This window comes from Molossus molossus, unplaced genomic scaffold (genome assembly GCF_014108415.1).
Source record: "Molossus molossus isolate mMolMol1 unplaced genomic scaffold, mMolMol1.p scaffold_m16_p_1, whole genome shotgun sequence".
NCBI classification, from domain to species: domain Eukaryota; kingdom Metazoa; phylum Chordata; class Mammalia; order Chiroptera; family Molossidae; genus Molossus; species Molossus molossus.
Window position 1 is genome coordinate 164567170 of NW_023425344.1, and position 24473 is coordinate 164591642.

Genomic DNA, 24473 nt, shown 5'->3' on the forward strand with positions numbered 1-24473 from the left:
ATCCACTAGTCTACTGTAAATACTACTGCAATGAACACAGAGGTGCATATATGTTTTCAAATTAGTGTTTTGGATTTCTTCAGATAAATACCCAGAGGTGGAATTGCTAAGTTATAAGGTAGTTCTATTTTTAATTTTTGAGGAACCAAGTTGGAGATGACTTGTTTTTAGTAACCCTGAATTGGTATTCCTAAGTAGTATAAATGAAAATATATGCTTATTTTGTTTGGAATAAAATCAGATACTGAAACAATATTCTGAGTCGAAATAAAACTACACAGTTAACTGAGAAAACAGCAGACACAACATTTGAAAATACTGGTTTACTTTATTCTCTCAGGGAGGGTGTATAATGATGAAAATTTTTAATCCTAAGAACTACAACTATGCTTTTCCTATCTCTTCCTCAACTCACAATTGACAGCATTTTACAGCATTTATTGCAGTGGTTCTTAACCTTGGCGGCACATCTGAATCAACTAAGGAGTTTTATTTAAAAATGTCAGTGCCTAACATAGTATGCACACCATACTATTAAATCAGAATCTACACTTTATTTATTTATATTAAAAAAAATTTTTTTTATCCTCACCTGAGGACATTTTTGCATTTATCTTCAGATACAGTGGGAGGGAGAGAAGAGGGAAGAGAGAGAGAAACATTAATGTGAGAGACACATCAAGTGGTTGCTACCCACACGACCCAACTAGGGCCAGGGACAAACTGCAACCGAGGTATGGTGCTCTTAGCGGGCACCAAACCCCGGACTCTCTGGTCTGCAGGCCGATGCTCCAACCGCTGAGCCAAACCAGCCAGAGCAGAATCTACATTTTAAAAAGTTGTCCAAATGACTGCAATGTGCGGTCAGGAGTGGAACAATCATTAAGTGAATTAAGTAATTAATTCTTTGCAATTAGGTGCAAAAAAATGTAATAAAAGTAACCACAAACAACATATGCACAATCAATAATACTTCTTTTTTGTATAAAATATGTTGACAGTTGCCCTGACTGGTTTGGCACAGTGGCTGGAGCATTGGCCTGAGGACCGATTCAGTCCCCAGCCCCGTTCGGGGTCATGCGGGAGGCAATCAATCAATGTGTCTCTTTTGCATAGATGTTTCTCTCTGAAAATAAATGGAAAAATATCCTTGGGTGAGGACTAACAAAAAAAAAATGTTGACAGAGCTTTAAACATCTCAGTGCTTTAACATTACCAATGCCAAGTTTTCTTCATAATTTTCTTACCTATGTAGTTTCTCTCCACTGGTCCTCTCTAACGGCAACCATTGGAGATGGCTGATAGTTGCTTATGACCCGCTTTTTTATCTGGTATCCTGACAGACTACTTCCTTTAAAAATCTCCAAACTAGGGCCTACTATTTTTATTTAGTTAGAATTCAAACAGATTTTTTTTTTATTAAACAAAATCTCCCTTCCTCTGAATATTCATTCTGTGTGTGTGTGTGTGTGTGTATATATACATATATTATTTTAATATAGACAGGTGGGATAAAAAAAAACAGCACATTTTAAAGTTCAATACAATTTAAACAAAAGAAATACGAAACCCTTTTTTGAAACTACAATTGAACAATAAATCTAAAAAAAAACCTTCCCTAGGAGAGAAATAAAATCAATATTTTTGGAGGCGAAAATTTGGGAAAATTAAACTTTGTTGTTATTGTTCTTAATCCTCACCTGAGGATATTTTTCCATTGATTTTTTTTTTTTTTTTAGAGACAGTGGAAAGAAGGCAGGGAAAGAAACACTGATGTGAGAGAGACACACTGATTGGGTGCCTCCCACGTGCACCCTGACTGAGGCAGAGATGGAACCTGTGACCCTTCAGTCTAAGGGCTGATGCTCTAACTGCTGAGCCAAACGAGCCAGGGCTAAACTTGTTGTTGTTGTTTCTGCTACGTGCCACTAGTGGGAACCGAACTCAGGACTCTGGTCCATAGGCCGATGCTCCAACTGCTGAGCCAAACTGGCCAAATTGGGCCTGGCCAATTTTGCTCAGTGGTTAGAGTGTTGGCCCGTGGACCACCAAGTCCTGGGTTCGGTTCCCACTAAGGGCACGTATCTCAGTTGCAGCTTGTCCCTGGCCCTTGTTGGGGTCATGTGGGTGGCAACCACTCGATGTGTCTCTCTCACATTGATGTTTCTCTCCCTCTCCTCCTCCCTCTCTCCCTCCTGCAAAAATGTCCCTGAGTGAGGATAAAAAATAAATAAATAAATAAAATCCTCACTTGAGGATATGTTTTGTATTTTAGAGAGAGGAAGGGGGAGAAAGAGAGAAATATTAATGTGACAGAGAAACATCTACCAGTTGCTTCCCATACATGTCCCAATCAGGGATCGAACACACAACCTAGGTATGTGTCCTGATAATAAAATCAGTTTTTAAAAAACAAATCTTGTAAGTATATTCTTTTCTTTTTTACTTTAGATCTATCAAAAAAGAGCAGAGCCACTTAAGAACATGGTTAATTTAAATCATTTACCCACAAGGCCAACTCATTTCATCCACTGTAGTTAGCTGTATTAATTCAAATGAATTATTTTAAAGTAATCGTATGCTATATAAAATAGTTACAGCCCTGGCAGGTTTGGCTCAGCGATTAGAGCGTCGGCCTGCGGTCCAGAGAGACCAGGGTTTGGTTACCGCTAAGGGCATGTACCTCGGTTGCAGTGTGTCCCCAGCCCTGGTTGGTCCTGCCGGTGGCAGCCACTCAATGTGTCCCTTTCACGTCGATGTTTCTCTCTCTCTCCCCCCTCCCACTCTATCTGAACAAAAACTGGAAAAATGTCCTCCGGTGAGGATAAAAACAAAAACAAACAAAAAATAAAATAGTTACAGACTAGTTCAAATCTCATTCTCTCCATCAATTCATCTTTTAATATCCCAGACCACTATGATTTTCCTTTCATCTTCTGTCATAGCATTCATTTATAATTCAGTCATATGTTGCCTTAAATATATTATAACCTAACTTTATAGATATAGTATATACAAGGAATTACGTACTAGAAATAAATTTGGGAAAAGCCCCACATTTGGAATTAAAGCTCTGAAAAGACATCTCAAAGTTTGTGCACGTGTGTGTGTGTGTGTGTGTACCTTACTGCTACCATCATTTTAAATGAAATGACACAGCCCTGGCAGGTTTGGCTCAGTGGATGGAGTGTCGAACCGAAGACCAAAGAGTCTCAGGTTTGACTCAGGTCAAGGGCACATATCTCCGTCTGGTTCGGTCTCCAGCCCTGGTTGGGGTCGTGCGGGAAGGAACCAATCAATGTGTCTCTCTCACATCGATGTTTCTCTCTCTCCCCCTCAAACTCTATTTGAAGATAAATGAAAAAATATCCTTGTGTGAGAATTAAAAAAAAATTAAATTAAATTAGCCCTGGCCAGTTTGGCTCGGCGGTTAGAGCATCAGCCTGTGGTCCAGAGAGACCCGGTTCGGTTCCCGCTAAGGGCGCGTACCTCAGTTGCAGTTTGTCCCCGACCCTAGTTGGTCGTGCGGGTGGCAGCCACTCGATGTGTCCCTTTCACGTCGATGTTTCTCTCTCTCTCTCTCCCTCCCTCCCTCCCACTCTATCTGAACAATAAAATGGAAAAATGTCCTCGGGTGAGGATAAAAAAAAAATTAAATTAAATTAAATTAAATGACATGAAGCTATTAAAAACCAACACAAATTGTATTCCTTTTTCTATCCACTGAAAGACCTGTTTCAGAAATGTGTTGCTGACAAGACTCAAATATATTTGTGCATCTTTAAGAGACCAAGGTAAATTCCCTAGCTAATTGGTATTCTGGTCCAGCATGAGAGAGAGAGACAGAGAGAATGAATATGAATGATGACAGTTAATAATTTGAAAACTGTGGACCAGTATAGCCTGTAGGAAAGATTCACTTCCCTTAAGTATCTCAGATAAAAACTGAATTTTCTGGATAGTGGATATGAGTTGTGTTTTTTAATCTCCAAGAAAGATATTATCCTCATTTATCAAGAAACTGTTATTCTCAGTGAGAAATCATTATCAAACTTTGAGTTTTCAAAACCAAAGTTCATTTTGAGTGAGCTGAAATCCATCAAACCGAAGATTAATCCCTGGACCTATCATGGCTCCATGACGCCTCCAAGGTAAGAAAGCCTATGAGACCTAATCTAAGCAGAAAACCAGTGTTTTTCCTTGTGACAATGGCTCATAAGTCAATGTTCTTTTTTTAAAAAAACTTCTATTAGCATTTATTTTATACTGAATTTACTCCCAGGCCATAAGTTTTTGTTTCTTCAGTTTCTTGTATCTTTTTCTTCTGTGCAACCTCCTCTTCTGGTTTAGGAACAACCTGCTCTTTCTCAGTGAGGATCACCTCAGTGTGGCAGGGAGAGCTCGTGAGGGTTAATCTGTCCATGAGCTCTGTATAGTCCATGCTGTATCTTGGGAGTTTTGTTCACATGATGTGCTCAATGACCAGAGAATCTTACCTTTAAACCACTAAGTTCAGCATTGCTCTCTGCATTTTTAAGCTTGTGCAGCAAAAATTCAACACTCTTTTTGGGCCACAGACCCTCTGTTTGGCCTGGGCACACCTACCAATTCTACCACTCTCGATGGAATGCACACATTGCTTCTCTAAAGTGACATCTTTCAGCTATTTGGCGGCTTTTCGAATATGCATACCCTTGATGGTCTGGACAGTTTCATGAGTATTCTTCAAGAGAACATGAAGATTTGAACCTCTTGATTTGCATGATTTTGTGGGGTTTCTGGGTGTCAAGTGAATAGCAAATCATTTTCAGAGGTGATTTGAAAACCTCAGGATGCTTTCAGGAAGAGAAATCAATGTTCGCCTGTCACTAAATTTTCAGTTGTATTTTCAGCCAGATAATAAGCTAGCTGTGGATAAAATACTGTATCCTCAATAGTGTCTATCAACTTTCAGTTTAATTAAATCACTCAATTTAATCATTAATTTACTTACTTATTAAATACTAGCCAGGTAAATAAGTAAATAAGAGACAGTATCTCACCTTCATCTGACATCAGTAAGAAACATTTTACATTGAGAACTTCTAACAACATTCTTCTTACCCACCAGTTCTCTATTATGCCTTCATTGAACCAATTACCAGTCTGGAAATATTACATTTCAGTACCTTTGAGCTTCTCCCACATGAGCACATACAACTCCAAAGAGCTTGACTGCAGAGCTAATAACGGACAGTGTTGGAGGTAGGGGCTTAGGCACCGAATCTCCCTCTACATCTTTCTCATAAATAGAATAGGGGTCATACTCAAGACTTCCACAAGCAATGCCATTACTAAGCAGGAGCTAAAAGAAAAAAAAAATTACATGTAAAAATTTAAAACCACTGTTCACAGATGGAATCAACCCAAGAGTTACTGAAAAATGACCATACCTGTTCCTCGATAAATCTATGGTCAGTTTCCTGTAGCAAAGGACTTAATAACAAAAGATCATCCTGATGACAGAGGGGTGGAAGTAAAAATGTGGATGCTGCCACTTGTATATCAGGGCCAGTCAAATCAGCAGCTAGCTCTTTGAGGATAGCACAGAGGTTTCCTTTTGAATCAGAGAAAAAAGAACAATTAGCAATTTAATAATAGCAGTTAACTGGCTAGAGTATGGGGTTAAAAAAAGCCTAGGTTGAGCTTTAATCTACACATTGGCTACCTTTAATCTATCACAGGCAAAGATTATATATCTTATCCTGGAAAAATGCCCTACAAACAAATGGCTCAACTATGTGCTACTGGTTTCAATGCTGAGGCTGGATACTGAGAAGACATCTCAATGTATGTGTGTTTAACCTTACGACGCTGAATAAATACTACCAACATTTTAAATAAAATGACATAAAGCCCAGCTGGTGTGGCTCAGTGGCTGAGTGTCGACCCATGCAACAAGAGGTCACTGGTTCGATTCCCAGTCAGGGCACATGTCCAGGTTGTGGGCCTGGTCCCCAGTGAGGGGCATGCAGGAGGCACCCAATTGATGTTCTCTCTCATCCATGTTTCTATCTCTCTCTCTTTCTGAAATCAATAAAGAAAAAAAATTAAATAAAAATAAAATGACATAAAGTACAAAACCAAAATAAAAAAAGATAGATACAAAAGCAGATAAATTATATTTGTTTTAAAAATATATAACCTGGAAAAAATGTATAAACATTAGATATGTTTTTGTCATAGAAAATTTCAAACAAATATAAAACCAGACAATAGTATTATGACACCCCAACTTCCCACTGCCTAGCATATGCTTGTCATTCATCTTGATCAGGTGGATCAATCTTGTTTCACCTATACCCCCCTTCACTATCTCACCATTCTCCACATTATTTTGAAGCAAATCCTAGAGAAAATACCATTTTATCTATAAATATTTCATTGTGTATCACTAAATTCATTATCACAATATATTTTCAAAACCACTAAACAGTCCTGGCTGGTTTGGCTTAGCAGTTAGAGCATCGGCCCAAGGACCAAAGAGTCACAGGTTCGATTCCAGTCAAGGATAAGTATCTCAGTCACGGTTCATCCCCTGCCCTGGTCTAGGTCATGCAGGAGGCAACCAGTCAATGTGTCCCTCTCATGTCAATGTTTCTCTGTCTCCTTCTCTCTCTCGCTCCCTCCCTTCCTCCCACTCTGTTTGAAGATAAATAGAAAAATACCCTCGGGTGAGGATTAAAAAATAAATAAAAATCACTAAACAAATACCCATTTAGTGTTTAAAATTTCAATGGTCTCAAATGCATTTTTATTTGCTTTTTATATTTGAATCAAGTTCTACATGTAGTACCTAGTTGATATATCTTGTCTTTTTATTATTTATTTAAAAATCCTCACTTGAGGATATTTTTCCATTTATCTTCAGATAGAGTGGGAGGGAGAGAGTGAGACAGAGAAACATCGATGTGAGAGAGACACCTCGACTGGTTGCCTCTTGTGTGACCCCAATCAGGGCTGGGGACTGAACTACAACTGAGATACGTTCCCTTGACTGGAATTGAACCTACAACCCTTTGGTCTGTGGGCCAACACTCCAACTGCTGAACCAAACTGGCCAGGGTTAAAATATGTTTCTATTGACTTTTTTTTAGAGAGAGAGGAAGAGAGAGAGAGAAACACTGATGTGAAAGAGAGACATTGATCAGCTGCCTCCTACACGCCCCCTACTGGGATCGAGCCTGCAACCCGGGCAGGTGCCCTGGGCAGGAACCGAACCAGGAGCTCTCAGTCCATAGGACAACTCTCAATCCACTGAGTCACACTGCCCAGGCCATATTATTTTCATACGAACAACAGTTAACCTACTTTTGCCTTACTCTGTACATTACATAAATCTATGAAATAGAATCATTTGAAAATAAACAGAAATTCTTAAGGAAAAAAATTCTTTATTTCTTTAGTTTTAAGGATGGAAAAAAGACAGATATGAAATGGCAAATTATTATTTTTGGTTGAAACAAAATGTTTTTCTATAAACTATATTTATTAAATTCATTTTAGAAAAAGATAAACTTGAAAAAGACAAGGTGAACGTAGATTTCCTTTTTTTTCAAGAAATGTGTATTAACTCCTGACTTTATCTCCCAATGAACACTCTGAAATGGATTTAAAATCTATACAGGTGGTGCCCTGGCCAGTGTGGCTCAGTTGGTTGAAGCGTTTTCCTGTGCACCAAAGGATAGTAGGTTTGATTCCTGGTCTGGGAACATGTGAGAAGCAACGAATCGATGTCTGTCTGTCTGTCTTTCTCTCCCTTCCTCTCTCTCTCAAATCAACGAAAATCAAATCCTTGGGTGAGGATTAAAAAAAAAATCTATACAGTTATATGTTCATTGTTTCTTCAGGACACCTGATTGCATTCCCAAATTTCAATTCTGAGATGACAATACAAGATTTTGTTTTTCTCCTTTTTTTTAAAGTGGACAATTTAAAGAGATAAACCACAGAACTTATATGCATGTACGCATAACCAATGGACATGGACAACAAAGCCAGGGACAGGGTGGGAGAGATGGGGAGGAGGGTATCAATGGGGGAAAAAAGGAGAAATATCTGTAACAAAAATAAAATTAAAAATAAATTTAAAAAAACCATTTTTTTTCTTTACTGATTTTAGAGAGAGGAAGGGAGGGGGATAGAAACATCAATGAGAGAGAACATCGGTTGCAGCCTCCTGTATGCCCCCCACTGGGGATCAGGCCTACAACCTGGGCATGTGCCCTGATGGGGAATCAGACTGGCGCATGGTGCATGGGTTGATATTCAACCAATGAGGCACACTGGCCGGACTGTTTTTCTCCTTAATTTAAGTCCTTCAAGGGTAGACTTATCATTTAACAATAGATACACTGTAGGTTTTAAGTTCATATTCTAATATTCCTAAATATTTAATGTAGACTTGAAAAAAATCAATTTCTCATCTGTAGTTTGAATATAAATTTCAAAATACTGTGGTAAAAATTGATGTAAATGTCTGAAGGGAACTGATTTTGCTAGAACCTAACAGCTATCTGATCTATGAAACATAGAAATTATCTCTAAGCCTTTTATTAGACATCTAGCAGGTAACTTTTATATTGAGAGACAGCATAGAGTGAGACAGACCTATCACTAAGGTTTGACTGTTTACTAAATGTCTAGTAGGTTACTTATAAATGGACAGGCAGGCAGTACAGTATGAAGCAGACCTATGCTTTAATCTTGATTCCACCATCTACTGGCACTGTGCTCTTAAGTTGGTTTTTGTAACCTCATTGTGATTTTATCTGTCAAATGAGAAAAATGTAACTAGATCATTGTATTATCCCAAGATAAATAATATAGTTGACCCTTGCACAATGTGGGGGTTAGGCGTGCCGACCCCCATAGAGCTGAAAATCCACATATAACTTATTAACCATAATAACCTACCTCTGATCAGAAGCCTTACCAATAACATAAACAGTAGTTAACACATATTTTATGGGTCATATGCTGTATGGAATTATATACTGTATCCTTACAATAAAGTAAGTTAGAGAAAATAAAATGCTATTAAGAAAATCATAGGAGAAAATACATTTACAGTATTTAAGGAAAAAAATCCCTGAATAAGTGAACTCATGCAGTTCAAACCACTGTGGTCCAAGAGTCAATAAATATAATATCTACAATTGCTAGTACAGTGCCTGGTACATAGAAATGGTTCTTTAGGTACACTTTCTGAGAAATGACAATATATCTTTTTTTTTTAGTTCTTTAGAAGTACAGATTAAATGCTTACTTTTTATCAAACCTTTTTGTAGGTATGTTTGTGAACCAGGAAGAGAGGCAGTGAGAACACTACCACTCACATAAATTATAAAGGCCAATTCAGAAGTTATAAGTTGATTTTGAACTACCGTGGTACATATTATATTGCATTTATTTACAGAATAAAGATATAAGCCAGTAAATGTATTTTTACAGAAAAGTAGATCTGAAGTAACGATCGATTTAATGTGTTTGGATGTTGAAAATTATTAAGATTAAAAAAATTTATATAAGTTCCCATTTTCAATCTTTACTTCTTAAAACAAGTATTTTGAGTTATTCAGTAGTAGTATACACTTTTTCTTTCTTTTTTTTCCTTCACTGATTTTTAGAGAGAGACGAAGGGAGAGAGAGAAAGAGATGGAAACACTGATGAGAAAGAACACTGAACAGCCGCCTCCTACATGCCTCCCACAGGGGATCTGGCCCACAACGTGGGCATGTGCCCTGATCAGGAATCTAACCAGCGACCTCCTGGTGTATGGGTTGGCACTCAACCACCGAGCCACACCAGCCAGGCTATATAATTTTTCTTAAATCTGTATTTTAAATTTAAGAAAGGTTTTAAGACTAATTTAAAAATAGGGACAAGTTTATTTCACATCTTTTAGCCTAATTATTACAAAACCTACATTATAAATTTTATAAAATCAATTATACCTTGAACAGTTCAATATTAAACTTCTATCTGGGCAGAGTTAAGAATGGAATAGTGGAACAGAATGCATATGATAATCATGCTAGAGGGAAACTAGGAATGGCCAAATATCTAACAGGTTTGCATTACACATTCTGTACAAAACCCTGGATAGAATCAAGACCAGCGTTTGTTACTCCTTCTCTCCCACACAGAGGAACTATACACTTTTTTCCTAGAAGAGAGAAGAAAGACATGAGAAGTAGGGTTTTTTAAAAAATGTATTTTAGTTCTGCTCAGTTGGTTAAACATCGCCCCATGCTGTGAGAGGTTGAGAGGTCACCGGTTTGATCCCAGGTCAAGGACACATGCCTGGGTTGCAGATTCGATCCCTGGCCCCAGATGAGTGCATGCGAGAGGCAACCAATTGATGTGTCTCTCTCACAATGATGTTTCTCTCTCTCTTCCCCTCCCTCACACCCTTCCACTATTTCAAAGGAAACAAATATCCTCAAATAATGTATTTTATTTACTATAGAATGGTGAACACATAAGATTGAACTCCCTATACCTCCTAGAGATAGGGCACTAAACAACTGCCGTGTAGTTAATTCATTCAGGTATTACTTCCAGGCACTGTACTAGCTACAAACAATAAAACACTTTGGTCTAAAGCACATACCTTTATAGGTTTCAGGAGGCAATAAAATCAGTAATTCATAAAGCCTTTGTCTATAAACTACTGATGGGGTTTTCAAAGGACTTCCATATGTTTTTATTATTGAAGAAAGCCTTAAAATAAAAGAGAAAGTATATCTTAAGTGTGTAAGTTATAAAACAATTTATAAAAATTGAACAGGTTGACACACAAATAACTATACATATTATTAGTGAACATTGGTGCTGCTTTTATTTCGTGACTTTATTTTTTCTATCACCATTTATCCCCTCTATGCCCTCTTCCACCTCCCCACCACCCCCATGCAATCACCACATATTTAATGTTTTTTTAATAAGGTGTGATTACAAATGTCACACATGAAAATCATTGTTATATTTTCTATCATACTTCATAAAAAAAATACGTATTCAGCTTAGAGTCCTAAGAATATAAGTATTTTGTCTGGAAAATAAAACTATTCACTAAATCCCCAAATTTATAACTTGGTATTTTCAAACACTAAAGTCTATTATGGTAGGAAAGGAATCAGCCCTGGCCAGTTTGATTCAGCAGTTAAAGCGTTGGCCCACAGACTGAAGGGTTGAGGGTTTGATTCCAGTCAAGGGCATGTACCTGGGTTGCAGGATGGATTCCCGGCCCTGGAAGGGGTTGTGTGGAAGGCAACAAATCTCTCTCTCTCTCTCTCTTTCCCTCCTTCCCTTACACTTGCTCAAAAAAAAGAAATCAATGAAAAAATATCCTTGGGCCCAGCTGGTGTAGTTCAGTGGATTGAGCGTCGTTCCATGGACTGAGAGGTCCTGGTTCGATTCCTGGTCAAGGCACATGCCCAGGTTGCAGGCTCGATCCCTAATAGGGGGTATGCAGGAGGCAGACGATCAATGTTTCTCTCTCTCATCAATGTTTCTATCTCTCCCTCCCTTCCTCTCTTTCTAAAATCAATAAAAACATATTAAAAAAAAGAAGAAGAAGAAGAAAAATCAGCTAAAGAAACAAAGGCAATGTATCTAGAAAAAAAAATCCAACTATTTATTGGAAAGTTGATCTGGAATGCCATCACCAAATACAAATGAATCACCAAGATATGCAAAATCATAATGCCAATTCTCTTAATAAAGCACAAGCTGAGCCAATGTTTCTCCACATTTCTATTCACAAAAGTCTTTTATCACCTCCTTTCTTCATATTCTTCTTTTACTTTCATGTACTCTTCTTTATCTTTTTTTTCTGTCATTACTGGTATTAAGACATTTTACTAATGTTCACTCATCTAACAAATATTTATTAAACGATTACTACTTTTTGCAAGGTACCAGGTTATCAACTGCAGTATGGTTTTCATCTCTTTAAGCAACACAGAAATTCAATGGGATCATTTTCATTGTGATGCCGGAATAAGTCAACTAAACTGTCATGGCATGAGGTTTCCAAGCACTCTAAGAAATTCTGGCAATATTTATTAATCTGTACTTTCTAGAAAATTACTGCTTGCTATTTCTAGTTTCTAGAAGAAAAAAGAGTTATATTTGACTTGTCATTTTATTTTATAAAAGTTGGTTCCATTTTATATCATTCAGTTTAGTAAACAATGCACAGAAAACCTTTATAAAGACCTGGGTAGAATTTCTTTATTATGGGCATGAATAAATTCACTACATTTCTGTATTTCTCTAAAACCAGATGAGAAAAGAACAGTTGACATATGAAAGCTGTTTTAATCACATTGAAAAGACGTTACAAAATCCTGCAACAGCCCTGGTCAGTTTGGCTCAGCGGTTAGAGTGTTGGCCTGCAGTCCAGAGAGACTCGGGTTCGGTTCCGGCTAAGGGCGCGTACCTCAGTTGCAGTTTGTCCCTGGCCCTGGTTGGTGGTGCGGGTGGCAGCCACTCGATGTGTCCCTTTCTCGTCGATGTTTCTCTCTCTCTCTCTCTTCCTCTCTCTACCTCCCACTCTATCTGAACAAAAAATAGAAAAATGTCCTCGGGTGAGGATTAAAAAAAAAAAAAAAATCCTGCAACAGCCATGGTCGGTATGGCTCACTTGGTTGGGTGTTGTCCCACTTCAGTTCAATTCCTGGTCCAGGCACATGCCCAGGTTTGGGGCTCAATCCCCGGTAGGGGAAGTGCAGGAGACAGTTGGTCGATGTTTCCCTCTCTTATCGATGTTTCTCTCAAAAAAAAAAAAATTAATAAAAAATTGTAAAAGTCTGCCCTGGCCGGTTTGGTTCAGCGGTTAGAACATCCGCCTGCGGTCCAGAGAGACCCGGGTCCGGTTCCCGCTAAGGGCACGTACCTCGGTTGCAGTTTGTCCCAGGCCCAGGTTGGTCATGCGGGTTGGCAGCCACTCGATGTGTCCCTTTCACATTGATGTTTCTCTCTCTGTCTCTTCCTCTCTCTCCCTCCCACTCTATCTGAACAAAAAAATGGAAAAAATGTTGTTGGGTAAGGATAAAAAATAAATAAATAGAAATAAATAAAAATTAAAAATTGTAAAAGTTTTAGGGAAAAAGGAGAAACATCTGTAACAAAAATAAATTAAAAAATTGTAAAACTCCTGTAACATTCATTTTCAATAAAATAGAATTTAATTCAGAGGGTTGTGTGTATTTAAAAAATACATATTTTTGTAAAACCTCACCTGAGGATATTTTCCACTGATTTTTAGGGAGAGTGGAAAGGAGAGTGAGAGGGGGAGAGAAAGAGAGAGAAACATCAATGTAAGAGAGACACATTGATTGGTTGCCTTCTGCACGACCTTGGCTGGGGCCAGGGATTGAATCTGCAACCCAGGTACATGCCCTTGACCAGAATTGAGTTCTTGGTCTACAGGCCAACACTCTAACCACTGTGCCAAACTAGCTAGCACGTGTGTATTGTTTTTTTTTAATCCTCACCCGAGGACATTTTTTTGCATTTATCTTCAGATACAGCAGGAGGGAGAGAGGGAGGAAGAGAGAGAGAGAGAGAAATATCTACATGAGAGAGACACACATTGACTGTTTGCCACTCGCACAACCCCAACCGGGGCCAGGGACAAACTGCAACCGAGGTACGTGCCCTTAACGAGAACCGAACCCAGGTTTCTCTGGACCACAGGCCAATGCTCTAATCGCTGAATCAAACCAACCAGAGCTGTATATTATTTTTTTAAAGAAAGTAAGGTGAATAGAACTAAATGAGAATTTAGGAAAGCATTCCTAGTGATTTCTGCTTCTATTAGGTGAGCAGATTAGTCTGTGAAGGGCCTTCCTGCTATAAATACACTTAGATCCTGGGTAAAAGATAATAAGCAGCCCTGGCCGGTTTGGCTCAGCGGTTAGAGCGTCGGCCTGCGGTCTGGAGAGACCCGGGTTCGGTTCCCGCTAAGGGCACGTACTTCGGTTGCAGTTTGTCCCCGGCCCTGGTTGGTCGTGCGGGTGGCAGCCACTCGATGTGTCCCTTTCACATCGATGTTTCTCTCTCTCTCTCTTCCTCTCTCTCCCTCCCACTCTATCTGTACAAAAAATGGAAAAATGTCCTCGGGTGAGGATTAAAAAAAAAAAAAAAAAAAAAAAAGATATTAAGCATTGTTAGGCTTGCAGAAATCTACCTTTCCAAGGCCAAGTCTCCTTCCCCCAACCAAACAAACATAAAAAGCATGAGATAAAATATGAAGTGAAATGAGAGTGGGAACACAAATGCTGGTATCAACACAAAAATTTGCAGATTGAGCTTGTGCCCATGATAGGTAGAGGTGATAAGGTGGGGTTTCTTTTTTTTTTTAATCCTCACCCAAGGACATTTTTGCATTTATCTTCAGATAGAGTGGGAGGGAGAGAGGGAGGAAGAGAGAGAGAGAAACATCGATGTGAGAGAGACACATCAACTGGTTGCCACCCACACAACCCAAACAGGGGTAGGAATGAACTGCAACCAAGGTACATGCCCTTAGCGGGAACTGAACCTGGGCCTCTCTGGTCTGTGGGCCAACACTTTAACCACTGAACCAAACCAGCCAGGGCAAGGTGGGGTTTCTTGAAGGGTGTTAAAAACATCCCAAGTCCTCGCAGAGGCAAATGCATTATCAGATTAAACCCAGTCGAAGAGAGAATTAGTGAACTGAAAGACAGAGCTAAAGAAATTACTGAGAATGTAACAGAAAGAAAAGGAGAACAAAATATTAGAAAAAGATTAAGAGGTACAGAAGACAAAATGAAAAGCTCCCCAGAAAGAAAGTTTCAAGAGAATGGAAGAGGCAATATTTGAAGAGATAACAGCCACTTTTCCAGACCTACCAAAAGGCATGAATTCAAAAAAAATAGATACCACCTTGGATGAAGAAATCCACTAACTGTCAGTTTAAAGCAGAGGTTGAAAGATTCAACTTTATAAAACTCCCAACTACATGCCTAAAACACAGTGACATTGAAAAAGGCATAAACCACACATATAATAATCAGAGAGACTTTTGAGCTAGTCTCAAAATATTAAAGAGCAAAAATTAATGGAACTATAGAGAAAACTGATAAACCCAGCACCACAGTGAAGGAGTTTAACACATCTCTCTCAGTTATTGATACGTTAAACAGATAAAAAGTTAGTGAAACTTTTCACTATGGCCTGTGACTGAGGTTGTTTGAATTTGCAGCTGGGGCTGATAGCTTGTGACAAGGATGGCAGACCCATTGAAGAGTATTGAAGACCGGAGAAGCATCCCACCTTAAGGGTTGCAATTGAATGAAGGACTGCTAAGGGCTGAGGACTGCAGTGAGGAGCATTGGTCTGCCATGAGGTTTTGAGTGCAAAGCTGGTGATGGTGGCAGTGGCTCACCCTGGGAAGAGACTATTTTTCCAGAGGATGGTCAGCCATGCTGCAGCAAGGGAAGAATTTGAAGTCTCAAGGACCAGTGGTCACCATCCATTTGGACCCCAAAAACCTAGTCTGCAACATTTGGTGTAGAAATAGTCTCACCTTGTACTAAGTATCAGAGAGGACCACTGATAGGGTCAACAGATGGATTTGGCAAACTTTTTGTAGGACAAGCACTTTGGTGTCATTAAATTCATGAATTTTCTAGTATTATCCCTTGCTTAAAAGGAGCTTCTGTATATTTTAGTATTGTATTTGTTATATTGGGCAAGGGTTCTAGTTCTTTTTTTTTTTTTTTTTAATCCTCACCTGAGGGTATTTTTCCATTTTTTGTACAGATAGAATGGGAAGGAGAGAGAGGAAGGGAGAGAGAGAGAGAAACATCGATGTGAAGGGACACATCGAGTGGCTGCCACCCGCACGACCAACCAGGGCCGGGGACAAACTGCAACCGAAGTACATGCCCTTAGCGGGAACCGAACCCAGGTCTCTCCGGACCGCAGGCCGACACTCTAACCGCTGAGCCAAACTGGCCAGGGCAGGGTTCTAGTTCTTTAAGCTGAAAACTTCTTCTTGAAATTAACATCCATGCAATTATCATAAACTAACATTGTAATAAAGGATGTTATTTGGTATCGGTTTAAAAAAAAAAAGTTAGTAAAGATAGATGGAACAATGGAATTTTTAAAAAGACACATTTGTCACAGAGCAAGTCTCAATAAATGTAAAACAGGTAATATACAGATCATATTCACTAACAATACAATTAAGTTAAAAATCAGTAACAAGCCCTGCATGGTTTGGCCCAGCTGTTAGAGCATCAGCCCTTGGACCAAAGGGTCACGGGTTTAATTCCCGGTCAAGGGCATGTACCTGGGCTGCAGGTTCTGATTCCTGGTTGGAGCCATGCAGAAGGCAACCAATTAATGTGTCTCTCTACATTGATGTCCACCCCCCACCCTTCCACTCTACCTAAAAATCAATGGAAAAATATCCTCGGGTGAGGATTAACAACAACAAAACCAGTGATAAAACCGTAAGATAAAAACTATCCCATACATTTAGAAATTTAAAAACTTCTAAACAATTCAAAAAAATAACATAATTTTAAAATAACTGAAACTGAAAAAATGGAAATACATATTAATACTCTTCGGATTTTCAGCAACTGAGAACTTAAAGGAAAATTTATGGCCTTAGTTTACACTATAATTAAGAGAAATTCAATGAGCTAAGCATTCAAATTAAGGGGTTAGAAAGAAGAACAAGAATAAGAAAGAAGAAAGGAGTAATAACAAACAATAATTAACAAAATAAAAAATTCAGCACAAGCAAAGTTATTCTTTGAATAGATTAATAAAATAGACACACCTCTCATGAGGTGGATCAGGTAAAATAAAAGAGAAGGCATAAACAAAACTTATCAGGAATGAAAAAAAAAGGAAAAAAATCTTATCAGGAATGGAAGAAGGGACAATATAGATATAGCAGAGGTTAAGAAGATAAGAGAATACTAAGAACAACCTCATGCTAAAAAGTTGAAGATGAAGATGCATTGGGAAAACTGGAAAAACCTAACAAACAAGCAAAACAAACATCCAAACCAGACTTCAAATAGTCAACACATTTAACAAAATAAAATATATAGTTAAAAAAAAATTCCCACAAAGAAAGTACCAGGTCCAGACTATTTTACAGACAGGTGGGTCTCACTGATGAATATATATATGGAGAAACTCAAGTATAAGCAATCCAAATCTAGATGTTTATAATTTTTGTTTGTTAATCCTCACCCAAGGATATCTTTCCATTGATTTCCAGAGAGAGTGGAAGGGAGGGAGGAGGGGGAGGAGAGAGAGAGAGAGAAACATCAGTTGGTTGCCTCTAGCATGACTCAGACTGGGGCCAATGACTGAACCTGCAATCCAGGAACATGCCCTTGACCAGAAATCGAACCCATGACCCTTCTGTTGGCAGGCTGAACTATAACTGCTGAGCAAAACCAGCCAGGGCCGGATGTTTATAATTAAGATAACTATTTCAAGCTCACGTTACCTCAAAGACTGCAACTACATAAAAAACTGGTCAATAAAAATTTGTTAAAGCTATCAGATTAAACCATTTAATAAAAATCAAAACCCATTCACGATAAAAACAAAAGAACAAAACTAAACAAATCATGGCCAACTAGGAAGAGCTTACCTTTCTTAACCTGATAAAGGATATCTAACTAAAAATCCTGTAGCAAATGTCATTGTTCTTTGTGAAACGTAAGAAGCACTCCTTTTAACCATTTCTATTCAGTTTTAAATGGCAGTTATCTAGTTAGCACATTAGGTGAAAGAGAGAATATGAATGAATAGATGAGAAACATAAAGGAAGAAATCCAAAAGAATCTACAAGTAAATGTTTAATATAGGAGAGTTTAGAAAGGTGGCTGGATAACCCTGGCCTTTGTGGCTCAGTTGGGTGAGCATCATTCCATGTACTAAAAGGTCATTTTGGTTCTCAGTCAGGGCACAGGCCCCAGTTGCAGGTCTGGTCCTCGTTTGGGGTGCACACAGGAGACAGTGGATTGATGTTTCTCTTTCACATCAATGTCTCTCTGTCTCTCTGTCTCTCTCCCCGCCTTCCTCTCTCTTTAAAATAAACAAAAACATATTTTAAAAAAAGGCGGCTAGCTCTGGCCAGTTTGGCGCAGTGGTGAGACCTTTGGCCTGTGGACCAAAGGGGGCATGTACCTGGGTTGCAGGTTCAATCCCTGTCCCCAGTCCAGGTTGTGCAGGAGGCAACCAACTGATGTGTCTCTCTTACACTGATGTCTCTCTCTCTCTCTTTCCCTTCCTCCCTTCAATTAAAAAAAAAGGTGGCTAAATAGATCAATTACATTTTTATACAATAGCAATAAAGAGGTTATACATACCCATCCACCCACTTCCAATTACTTATTTAATAACTGCAATGACAAATACAAAATATCTGAAAATAATTTTTAAAAAGACATTAAACTTTTTTACATGAAAAAAATGTTATACTTTATAAAATACCTCAAATATAGGGGAGAGAGCTATCATGTTTTATGGGTATTGTAAAAATGTCAGTTATCTTCAAATTTATATACAGATTCAGTGCAATTACAATTAAAATTTCAAAAGCAGCCCTGGCCGGTTTGGCTCAGCAATTAGAGCATCGGCCTGCGGTCCAGAGAGACCCAGGTTCGGTTCCCGCTAAGGGCATGTACTTCAGTTGCAGTTTGTCCCCAGCCCTGGTTGGGTCGTGCGGGTGGCAGCCACTCGATGTGTCCCTTTCACATCGATGTTTCTCTCTCTTTCTCTTCCTCTCCCTCCAACTCTATCTGAATAAAAAATGGAAAAATGTCCTCGGGTGAGGATTAAAAAAAAAAAATTTCAAAAGTACATGATCAAAGGTGTAAGGGCCAAAATATGCTTAAAGAGGAATGAGGCCAAAAAGCTTGCTCTAACAGGCACTAGAATTTATTTATAAAGACGATGTGGTATTGGCACAGAAATGGGCAAACACACAAGTGGAACACAACAGAGAGCAAAGAAACAGTCCACGTATAGATAATACATGACAGAAGCAAATGGCAATAACTAGAATATGAACTTTTTTTTATTAAAGCATGGGACAATTTATTATCCATATTAACACATATCACTCCAAACACAAAAACCAATTCCAGATTAATTAAAGACTTACATTTGAAAGATAAAATCTTAACCATTTTAGAGAGAAATATAAAAAAGTACCTTTATAACTATGAAGTAAGGAGGATCTTAAAAATCAAAAACAGGAATACTCTTCCTCCTGGGAACATGCCCAAGCCTTTCTTCCCTCGCAGGCGTAGCATCCCCTAAACTCTATCGGTCCCCACTTGACTTGTAACCAGGGGAGCAATGGGCAGCGGCAGCTCGTTACAGGCTAACCCCCTGAACCTGTCTCCACGACTCCCTTTTCTATTACTTTCCAGGGAGCCAAAGCAGCCCCACTTAGGCTCTCTCCTGTTGCTTCTTTTATCCTAAGCCCTTGTTTCACTGTCCCCAGCTTTAATAAATGTACTCTCAAAATTAAAAAAAAAAAAAAAAAGACAAAAAGTAAAAGATTGATATATTTGACATTTAAATTAAGGCTGTTAATCAAAAAACTATCTGACCTAAAAACAGGTAAAGACATGCATGAATAGGGATTTCATGGAAGGGGAAATACTGAGGATCACTAAGTACATAAAAAGACACAAACCATCAGGAATCAGATATATAAAAATCATAATGAGATACTAGTTTATACCTACTGGATGGGCTAAAACTGGTGTCTGAATAAGTGTTGGTGAAGAAGTGAATCAGTGTATTCACATATATTATTTATAGAATACACAAGAATTTTGGAAAATATTTTGGCTATTTCATTGACAGGAGATAAATAAAAAGCTGTATATTCACACAAATATTGCACAGCAATCAAAATGAATGAACAAATTTACACATAGATAAAATTTAGAAACATAATGTTAAATATAAAAAAGTTAAGGCTCAGTAACAGTGTGATAACATATGCCAGATCGAAACCAAATAAGACTAAACAATGTGCTAGGGAAAAATATACATGACACACTTTTTAAAAATGTGAGGGAGTGACAACCATAACATTCAGGATAATGATTATCTCTAAAGGCAGAAAGAATGGCACTCAAATGGAGCACACTGGACTTCAACAGTATTGTTAATGTTCTAGGTCAGGGGTAGCTGAACTAGACCCACTGCCTGTTTTTGTCAAGTTTTACTGGAATACAGCCACATGGATTCATTTACAGATGATTTATGACTGCTTTTGAGCTGTAACAAGAGAGTTGAGTAGGTGCAACAGAGACTATACATGTGGTCTGCAAGCCAAACATTTTACTATCTGGCCTTTACAGCAAACATTTGCTAACCCCTGCTCTAGATGAACTCACAGGTATTGTGCTTTATTCTATTATATTATGCTTTATAAGTCACATCTTAAATATATTTTTCTGTATCAACAAAATGTTATATCATTAAATACTTTTTGAATGACTTTCTCTAAACTATACATTTTATTAATTTAGAAATCACAATGCTTGTGACATATACTAGATTTTCTGTTTTCTCATCATATATGCCTAAGTCAGACGTATGAAAAATATAAACAGCAACAAACTGAAGCTGTTATCAAGCATCTGGTTCTTAGGAACACAGAAAAGCACAAACAAACCAATAAAACACATACCTGAAAAGGTTAATAAGCTTAATATTTAATTTCTTGGTTAAATCTGACTGTATAGAAGATGCATTATCCACCAAGTAATTTTCCTCCCCCCTTCCTTTTTAATATGTTTTTATTGATTTTTTAGAGAGAGAGAGGAAGAGGGAGAGAGACAGAAACATTGATGTAAGAGAGAAACATTAATTGGCTGCTTCCTGCACGCCCCCTACCGGGGATTGAGCCGGAAACCCAGGCATGTGTGACCTCCCAGTCCATGGGACAACGCTCAATCCACTGAGCCATACCGGCTGGGCTTTCCTTCCCTTTTATTACACTTTTTCTTTCAAGACCCTAGCCTTAAAAAAACAAAACACATAACTAAATATTTGCCTTCCTCTGCAAAAGGAAAATCATTCACCAACTATAGAAACTGGCCTTATTATTGTACTTAAAAGATATTACATAATTAGAGGGTAACTGATTGCTATTAAAAATTTTTTTTTTTTGCTAATTCTCATTCAGGGAGTCTTTTCCATTGATAGAGTGGAAGGGAGAGAGAGAAACATTAATGTGAGAGACACATTGACTAGCTGCCTCCCGCATGACCCTGATCAGGGCCAGGGATCAAACCCACAACCCAGGCACATGCCCTTGACCAGGTATCAAATCTGAGACTCCTCTGTCCACGGGCCAATGCTCTAACCATCGACCCAAACCAGCCAGGGCACTATTAAACATTTAAAAAATCAAATCTAAGTAGCAGATTCTTACTGAGTTAGCAAATCCACTGCACAAGGAAGTGGTGGAAGGAGATGCTGAATTACTTCCTCGGTAAGGAGATCACCACAGTGGGAAACAAAGCTCTTGATAGCTGAAAAACAGAACAAACCTTTACTTGGCAGAGTGTAATGAACTGTGAAAAAAACATTCAATGATGCTACATTTGCACATTTATTAGAGGAATAAACACGTGTTAAAAACAAAAAAATTCTTGAAACTCGAGTATAAAAAGGAAGCTAGTGCCTTCTATTTCTATTCAAACCAAAAAAAAAAAAAACCTTTCTCAAATTACTAAAAGAGATCACCAACCAAGTTAACAAAGATGTTTCTTTCCTGGGTTTTACTCAGCTCTTTAGCTCAAAAGTAGAAGAATAAATTAACTTATCCCTGAAGTTTGCCAGTTCTATACTAGTTCTGCACAACCATGCTACATTTGAGTCAGCATGTTACATTTTTTGTAGATGTTACCTGAAACACTTGTTTTTATAAGGAGTTAATTTCACATATAGAATAAAATAAATATTTAGGCTGAGTTTCGAGATTTATTTCAAAATTGTTTTCCATTCTTAAGAGTAAAAAAAACTACTATAAATAAACATTATTAAAATGAATGAAATGCATTCATGTCTTTTTAGGGATCACACCCTTCCTTATTCAAGTTTTCATAGTGGACACTATTTTTAATGGCCTATATATTTTAAAGGGTACAACTTCCATATATAAAACACTAAATGGAAACATGCTTAATCAATGATAATTAAATCCAACCCTAACATTTCTGAAAAGAGGAACGAATGCCTACTTAAGAAAAAGCAATCTTGACACTTCTCAACCGGAGCGCATCTAGTAAAATGTGTTATGCTAAGGATCAGAATTCTTTTTTTTGTAGACTAAAATTGTTATTTTTATTTTGTCTTTTTTATTTAAATTAATTTATTTTTGTTACAGATGTTTCTCCTTTTTTCCCCATTGACACCCTCCTCCCCATCCCCCACACCGGGTCCCCAGCTTTGTTGTCCATGTTCATTGGTTATGCGTACATGCATGTGAGTTCCGTGGTTTATCTCTTCCCTTCCCCCCAGGGTCAGAATTCTTAAATTTGGTTTATTACACATACTTCTGTTATAATCACCAATTGAATATAATCGATTATATTCAATTTAAAAAAATCACCAGAAAAATGTATTTCCGCCTTAAATTAAATAAAACATACAAGTATGTGTCAAGTTGAAGAGTGGGAAGAGCCATAGGAAAGAGAGTGAAAAGACTAAATTCAACCTACCACAGAGTGCACCAGCTCGTCCTTCTAAGGTCACCTGCCATGTAAATGAATCTCCTCGGCTCTTTTCTGTTTCTAGATCTTTAGGAGACACTGGAAAGACACACTTCCACAAGAGCAGAACTCGAGCAAGGTGATGACCGACAACTGCAGGACCTGTAATTTATTCCATTTATCACTTAAAATAACCCCAAAGTGGCTGCTACTTAAAAATCTATTTTAACACCTTACTGCAATACTTTTTCCCTTTTTTTTACATTCTGGTTTCAATGAATGTACTACTGAATGAATTACGACCTCAAGGAGTAGAGAGAAAAAACAAGGAATGAACAGTTAAGTCTGGGCTCTAGTGTCAGCTCTTTCACTACTGCTTTGACCTCTGAGACTCAGTTTTTTTATCTATAAAGTGAAGCCCGTACCACCTGCACTGTTTGACTCCAAGGGCTTGTCTGATCCAAATGATAGTGCCCTTTAAGTAGTCTGAAACACTGTAATGTACCATGTAAATGCAAGATACTACTGTTTTGGTAACAAACAACATTTATCCTGAAAGTAATGCTGACTTTTGACAGCAACTTGTTCCAGACCAAAAATTAGATGTGATACATCTAAATGGAATTTTTTTGAGAAGGAGGGAGGGAGGGGGAGAGAGAGAGAAAAATATCAACGTGAGAGAGACACAGGTTGCCTCCCATACAACCCTAGTTGGGGCCGGGGATCCAACCTGCAACCCAGGTACATGCCTTTGATGGGGAATCAAACCATTTACTCTTTGGTCCGTGGACTGATGCTCCAACTGCTGAGCCAAACTGGCCAGGGCTAAATAAAATTAAAAAAAAAAAATTTTTTTTTTCTTTATTTATTTATTTTTAAAAATTCCAAACCTGAGGATATTTTTCTATTTGTCATTAGATAGAGTGGGAGGGAGCAAGGGAGGGAGAGAGAGAGAGACAGAGAGAAACACTGATGTGATAAAGACATATCGACTGGTTGCCTCCTGCATGACTCCAACCAGGGTCAGGGACAAATCACAACCAAGGTATGTGCCCTTGACTGGGATCGAACCTGCGACTCATTGGTCTGCGGGCCAACATTCTAACTGCTGAGCCAAACTGGCCAGGGCTCTTCATTACTTTTTAGAGACAGAGGAAGGAAGAGAGAGACAGAAACATCGATGAGAGAGAACATCGACTGGCTGCCTCCTGCATGCCCCTCACTGGGGATTGGACCCATAACCCGGGCATGTGCCCTGACTGGGAATTGAACCGGCGACCTCTTGGTGCTGGGGTTGACACTCAACCACTAAGCCACACAGGCTGGGTCTAAATGAAATTAAAAGAAAAAAAAAAAAAAAAGATTTCACAGCAATATCATGTATGAACTAAGAAATCATAAATACACAAAGCCAGCAATGAAAGGCATCATATAATGATAGTATTTTATTTGCTAGCATTATCAGCTAAGAAAAAAATTTAAAAAGTATAAGAACCAAAACCTACAGCTTTTCTCCCTATGTAATTTTATCTTTCTTTTAAATGTTTTTATTGATTTTTAGAGAGGAAGGGAGAGGGAGAGAGAGATAGAAATGATGAGAGAGAAACATCAATTTGCTGCCTACTGCACACACACTCCCTACTGGGGATCGAGACCACACCCCAGGCACGTGCCCT

General features: G+C 38.3%; 1 protein-coding gene across 7 annotated transcripts in view; it reads right to left on the minus strand.

Annotated features, from left to right (window-relative positions):
- HEATR5A (HEAT repeat containing 5A) overlaps positions 1-24473 on the minus strand; it is a 125345-nt gene that overhangs the window by 55946 nt on the left and 44926 nt on the right. For all 7 annotated transcript variants that reach the window (XM_036258953.1, XM_036258945.1, XM_036258927.1 and 4 more), the window contains exons 12-16: positions 22807-22959; positions 21516-21615; positions 10656-10765; positions 5433-5596; positions 5169-5344 (exon numbers count right to left, since the gene is read on the minus strand). In XM_036258953.1, the coding sequence (XP_036114846.1) occupies positions 5169-5344; positions 5433-5596; positions 10656-10765; positions 21516-21615; positions 22807-22959 (703 nt within the window). The remainder of the gene's footprint in view (positions 1-5168; positions 5345-5432; positions 5597-10655; positions 10766-21515; positions 21616-22806; positions 22960-24473) is intronic.